The sequence below is a fragment of the Xyrauchen texanus genome, chromosome 38 (genome assembly GCF_025860055.1).
Source record: "Xyrauchen texanus isolate HMW12.3.18 chromosome 38, RBS_HiC_50CHRs, whole genome shotgun sequence".
NCBI classification, from domain to species: Eukaryota; Metazoa; Chordata; class Actinopteri; order Cypriniformes; family Catostomidae; genus Xyrauchen; species Xyrauchen texanus.
In genome coordinates, this window is record NC_068313.1 from 19,995,791 (window position 1) to 20,001,790 (window position 6,000).

At 44.5% G+C, this 6,000-nt stretch overlaps 1 protein-coding gene across 1 annotated transcript in view; it reads left to right on the top strand.

The window, feature by feature from the left end:
* The window catches only part of oafa (OAF homolog a (Drosophila)), a 29,094-nt gene extending 23,094 nt beyond the window's left edge, over positions 1-6,000 (top strand). Inside the window, exons 3-4 of the mRNA XM_052110453.1 lie at positions 4,818-4,998; positions 5,415-6,000. Coding sequence (XP_051966413.1) covers positions 4,818-4,998; positions 5,415-5,683 — 450 coding nt within the window. The 3' untranslated portion in view covers positions 5,684-6,000. The remainder of the gene's footprint in view (positions 1-4,817; positions 4,999-5,414) is intronic.

The following is a 6,000-nucleotide window of genomic DNA, read 5'->3' on the forward strand; positions in this document are numbered from 1 at the left end:
TGTGGCTCTCTCTCTACCGAGCTGCCACATTCCATTGCACTTATCCGTGGCTATCGTAAGCGGTGTGCGAGGAAGCGAAAGCACAGCAAGAGGGCGGGGGTCCATGCTAGGCTTAAAACAAACCCTAGCCGGCCGGCTCTCCCGTCTATCCTGCTCTCAAATGTTTGCTCCCTGGACAATAAACTGGACTACATCCAACTCCAGCAGACTACGCAGCGTGGGCTTAGATAATGTCGCGTCTTTTTCAAGGAGACGTGGCTCAGCGACAGAGTTCTGGAAGCCACCATTCAGCTAGACGGGCTCGTCTCGTTTTGTGCCGACAGAAATGCTGCTCTTTGTGGTAAGACTCATGGTGGTGGCGGCTTGTGTGTTTACATCAACGCGGAATGGTGCAATAACTCTATGCTAGTCTCTAGTTACTGCTCATCGCTGGTGGAGCTTGTGACTGTTAGATGCAGACCTTTTTATTTACCACGGGAATTCACCACTGTTATTATAACCGAAGTTTACATTCCCCCCAGCACTAACGCTAACAAAGCACTCTGTGAACTGTATGGGGCTTTGAGCGAACTGCAGAGCGTTCACCCTCATGGACTGTTTATTGTCGCCGGAGATTTCAGTCATGAAAATCTCAAGACAGTGCTCTCTAAATTCCATCAGTATGTGGACTTTGCAACGAGAGGGGCGAAAACGCTTGATCTTGTTTACACAAACATCCCAGGCGTGTACCGGGCGGAGCCCCGCCCCCACCTCGGCTACTCAGACCACATCTCTGTTATGCTAATTCCAGCATACAGACCGCTCATCAGACGCACAAAACCGCTCCAGAAGCAGGTGAAAACCTGGCCAGCAGGAGCCATCTCTGCTCTTCAGGACTGTTTTGAGTGTACTGACTGGCACATGTTCAGGAAAGCTGCAATATATGATGACTCTATCAACTTGGAGGAATAAACAGCATCAGTGACCAGCTACATCAGCAAGTGCATTGATGATGTCACCTTCTCCAAGACCATCACCACACGCTCCAACCAGAAGCCGTGGATGACTGCGTAGGTTCGTGCGCTGCTGAGGACTCGAGAACCGCCTTCAGAGCAGGTGACAAGGCTGCCCAAAGAACAGCGAGGGCAAAACTGTCCCAGGAGAGGCAAAGCGCGCACACGCCCGGAGAATCCACAGTCTCTTCCAGGACAACGGCGATACGCGGCAGGGCATCCAGGCCATCACCAACTACAGGACAACATCAGTTGCCTGTGACAAAGATGCCTCCCTTCCAGATGCGCTGAACGACTTCTACGCTAGGTTTGAAGCACAGAATGATGTGGTGGCGAGGAAGACCACCCCTCCTCCCAACGACCAGGTGCTCTGTCTTACCATGGCTGATGTGAGGAAAACTCTATGTAGAGTCAACCCACGGAAGGCTGCTGGATCAGACAACATTCCTGGCAGAGTGGTCAGAGGATGTGCAGACCAGCTGGCAGATGTTCTTACCGACATCTTCAACATCTCTCTGAGCAGCGCCGGCATTCTAACGTGCTTCAAGGCCACCTGTCCTGCCTCAACGACTACCATCCGGTCGCATTCACACCCATCATCACGAAGTGCTTCGAGAGGCTCGTCATGAGGCACGTTAAGACCCAGCTTTCCCCCTCACAAGACCCACTGCAGTTCGCGTATCGTCCAAACCGTTCAACAGACGACGCCAGTCAGCATACAGGGAGGAGGTGCAGCGGTTAACGGACTGGTGTAGAGCCAACAACCTGTCTCTGAATGTGGGCAAAACAAAAGAGATGGTTGTTGATTTTAGGAGAGCACAGGGTGACCGCTCTCCGCTGAACATTGACGGCTCCTCTGTAGAGATTGTCAAGAGCACCAAATTCCTTGGTGTTCACCTGGTGGAGAACCTCACCTGGTCCCTCAACACCAGCTCTATTACCAAGAAAGCCCAGCAGCGTCTCTACTTTCTTTGAAGGCTGAGGAAAGCACATCTCCCAACCCCCATCCTCACTACATTCTATAGAGGGACTATTGAGAGCATCCTGAGCATCTGCATCACTGCCTGGTTTGGGACTTGCACCGTTTTGGACCACAAAGCCCTGCAGAGGATAGTGAGGACTGCTGAGAAGATCATCGGGGTCTCTCTTCCCTCCATCAAAAACACTGCATACGCAGACCCCACACACCCCTCACACAAACTCTTCACCCTCCTGCCGTCTGGCAAGAGATACCGAAGCATTCGGGCCCTCACGGCCATACTGTGTAACAGCTTCTTCCCCCCAAGCCATCAGACTCATTGACTGGACTGACACACACACACACACACACACACACACACACACAAACATGTGTCCTGAGTTGCACTTTATTTATTGTCATTTTATACCTGGCTGCTACCTCCAATAACTGTTATGTGCATAGAACACTATCTCATAGTATGTTATGTTTAAATTTGGCATTTTTTGAAACTGTCATCTTTTTGCACGACTGTTCACTGGTTGGTGTTGCACTGTATCTCACCGTATCTCACTGTCTCTCACCGTCTCTCACTGTGCCTATTGTCCTGGTAATTTTTAGTAATTTATTGTACTGTCCCGTACTTTTTTCACACGTTTGCAAGTGCACTTTATATAGGTATGTTATTTTGTCTGTGTAGTCTCATGTGGTTCTGTGTTTGTCTTATGTTGTTTTATGTAGCACCATGGTCCTGGAGGAACGTGGTCTCGTTTCACTGTGTACTGTACTAACTGTATATGGTTGAATGACAATAAAAAGCACTTGCATAATTTTTAAAGGATTTTTAGATATTTTAATATATTTGTATTTTTAATATTATTTTCAACATTCTCCGATAACAATTTCTTCTGCAGTATAGATCCTAAAGTTAATGTAAGTTGTTTTAAAGGAGTTTTAGATATTTATATTGGAAAACAAGCCAAAAAACACAAATCAAAAACATATTCTGTTGCAGTGTATTGGTTAAGAATACCCTCTTACCTTTGTTCACTTTAATCCATCTTTAACTCACTACAAAGAAACTCTCTTCATAACTGAGCTGTGTATTATTGATTTTCTTTATGATAAGAAACACGCAGTGACCTATTATGATGCAATACGCCGTGAGCCATCACACTATAATCTAGGTACAGCAAACCCTCTTGCGTGAGACGGGCATCCCTGCACCAGAGTATGCATCAGCCGGGTGCAGTTTCAATCTCTCCCCCTTAGATTGAGTCTCTTTCATGCGACTCATAGAAGTGGCACTGACCGTACAGAGAAATGCCAGTTTTAGAGTTTTTGCATATTTACATGACCCACAAATGATACATTAAAGAAATAACGCCGGGGTGTTTCGTTTTTTTACGCTCTGACATGCAAGTTTTTTTTCAGCGGAATTCCATCTCCATCTCTGCTTTATTTCACGACGACAATGCCTCGGTATTTACTTATTTTGTATTATAATTCCCTCATACTTTGTGATCTACATCACTTGAAGCTGTTTGGAAAGTTTGGATTGCATCTGGATTGTGAGCTGAGTATTCTTCCTCTCTTGGGTTTGCTCCTCTCACGCGCCATCATTAGTGCCTCATATGGTGCCATGTTATGTTAAGTGAGATCAAACGACTATTCAACAACAAAATCATTTTAGAAATTTCTTTGTTGTCAAAAACGTTGACTAATCATTTCAACCCTATGTCAGTTAAATAAAAAATGTGAGTGTGCATTAGCTGGACCAGCCTGGAAGTTGCTTTTTTTTCTCCTTCAGTATTCTGAGCTAAAGAAGCACAATTAATTAGACAATTGTTGTCAGATTTTTTTATTTTTTATTTCAGCATAATCGTGACAAACCATATTGGGGATTTTAATCTTTCCCCATTGAAGTTGATAGGAGCTGTACATGTATGTCGCTTGTATCCATAGAAAAGAGCTGGCCAGGAGCATTCCCAAGATGGCCACCAAGTGGACTGACTGAATGAAAGGAACTTTGGTTAAATGGAGCTGACAGTACTAAACTCTTATTGGTAGCTAAAGGCATCATCAAATTTGCCAAAATATTTAATAAACAAACATGCAAATGGTTGGGGATATGTAGAAATTTTATGTAAAACAGATTTCGCAATTCTGTGGAAATCTGCAGACCTTTTTTTTTTTTTTTTTTTTATCTGCAGACATTTCTTTGGATTTTTGTGCAAGCAGATTCCGTCTTGTACTACTCATTAATGTGGAAAGGTTGTGAGTGAAGGCCAAAATATACTTTGGTTTGCTACATGCACAAAGTGACCATCAGCACAGTATGCACCGTCTGTGTGCAGCTTAGTTCTAGACACGTATAAAGTCTCCATCTTTGTGCATTGTTCACACATGGGCCTGCTGTTGACTGTATTAACGAGTATACAAAGCAATCATAGTGCACATGCTTTTAAAGCATTCATTGAGCTTGCAGTCAAAAGAGTATAATTTTAATGTCGGAGCACTTGACTGCGTGCGAGACGGAATGGCATGCAGAAAAGTTAGCAAATGCTGGGTGTGAGGCTCAGAAGTGTCGAGGAGTGGTGTAGATGTTGGTAGGAGTTGAAATCATGGGTTAACGCCATTTTTAGCTAAGTGTTGCGTAGGGTATGATTTTTAGTTTTTAAAGGGAGATCTCGGAGGAACAAGGCTGTAAAGGCATTTGATGATCAGTCCTGGGAGAGCAGGCAAGGTCTTGAATGTGTGAATATGAATGAAAGGTGTGACAAAAGACTGAAAACATCCTGCTTCAAAGAACAATGCTGCTACTAAAACTAAAAGCTTCCTTTTTTTTTATCCAACTCACCTTGCAGAAAAATCCCCAAGCCATCCGCACAGCAGAAGAGAAAAAAAGCACGGAGATGCTGAGCATGAACATAGCGGTCAACTTGACACGGACATGGCAGCTCAGCGCCCACATCCACAACATGTGCAGCGTCGCCCGCGAGGCCGTGTACACGCGCGAGGCTGATGTCAAACACTGGCTGGACAGAGGCAAGCATGCTTACAGCGTCCCTTATTTACTTCCTACCAAACCTGACAGGCTTAAATATATTAATGACATAGTAATTCCCATTTTAAGGATTGAGTTAGCTTGATCATTTCTCTACCTGAAATATCATCTTTAACTATCATTAGAGGTATGGCTAAAATAAAATCTAACTGTTTGATCTAAAAGACTTCTGTAACACTTAGGGTTAGGGTTGAATGTGGAAATTTGGGGAGTAATATCCATTCCATCTGTATCTCCATCTGAAAAGCTAATTGAATGTTTTCCAACCTTGTACAGATGTTGCATTAGTGTTGCAAATGAAACACATCTGCATTTGTAATGCTTGACTGACCAACATAGCTTTAAGCATAATGATCGTTAACTACAGCATATCATTTTTCGATTCTTCTCTGTGCAGGCATGGAGAGCTCCATGTTTGAGCCCCAACCAGTGGAGTTGCCAGGCCTGCAGAGCTGTGGGACTGTGAAGGACCTGTGGCAGCCTTGCTCCTGTAGCTACAACCTCAGACTGGAGTGGTACCCCTGCCTGCTCAAATACTGTCGGAACAGGGATGTCTCTGGTCGGGGAAGCCCCTATAAATGTGGCATTAAAAGCTGCAGCAAGGGCTACCAGTTTACGTACTATGTACCCCACAAACAACTGTGCCTATGGGAGGAAGAGACCTAGAGCAACATGCCTGGATCTTTTTAAGACTACGCTTGTAGAAGAATTTATTTAATGTGACCTTTACACATTAGTTACTTAGATTGTTCACCTCCAAGCCTTCCGACAAGTCGAGTTTCTACACAGAGGAGTGTGACACTGAAATTATGTTTGGCTTTTCCAAATAGATGGGTGGAAAGAGGATGGACAGAACCGTGATTAACAGCAGAGATGTCATTACAGCATTAGAGCAGCACGGTGATCTTTTATATACAGTGGGTACGGAACGTATTCAGACCCCCTTAAATTTTTCAATCTTTGTTATATTGCAGCCATTTGCT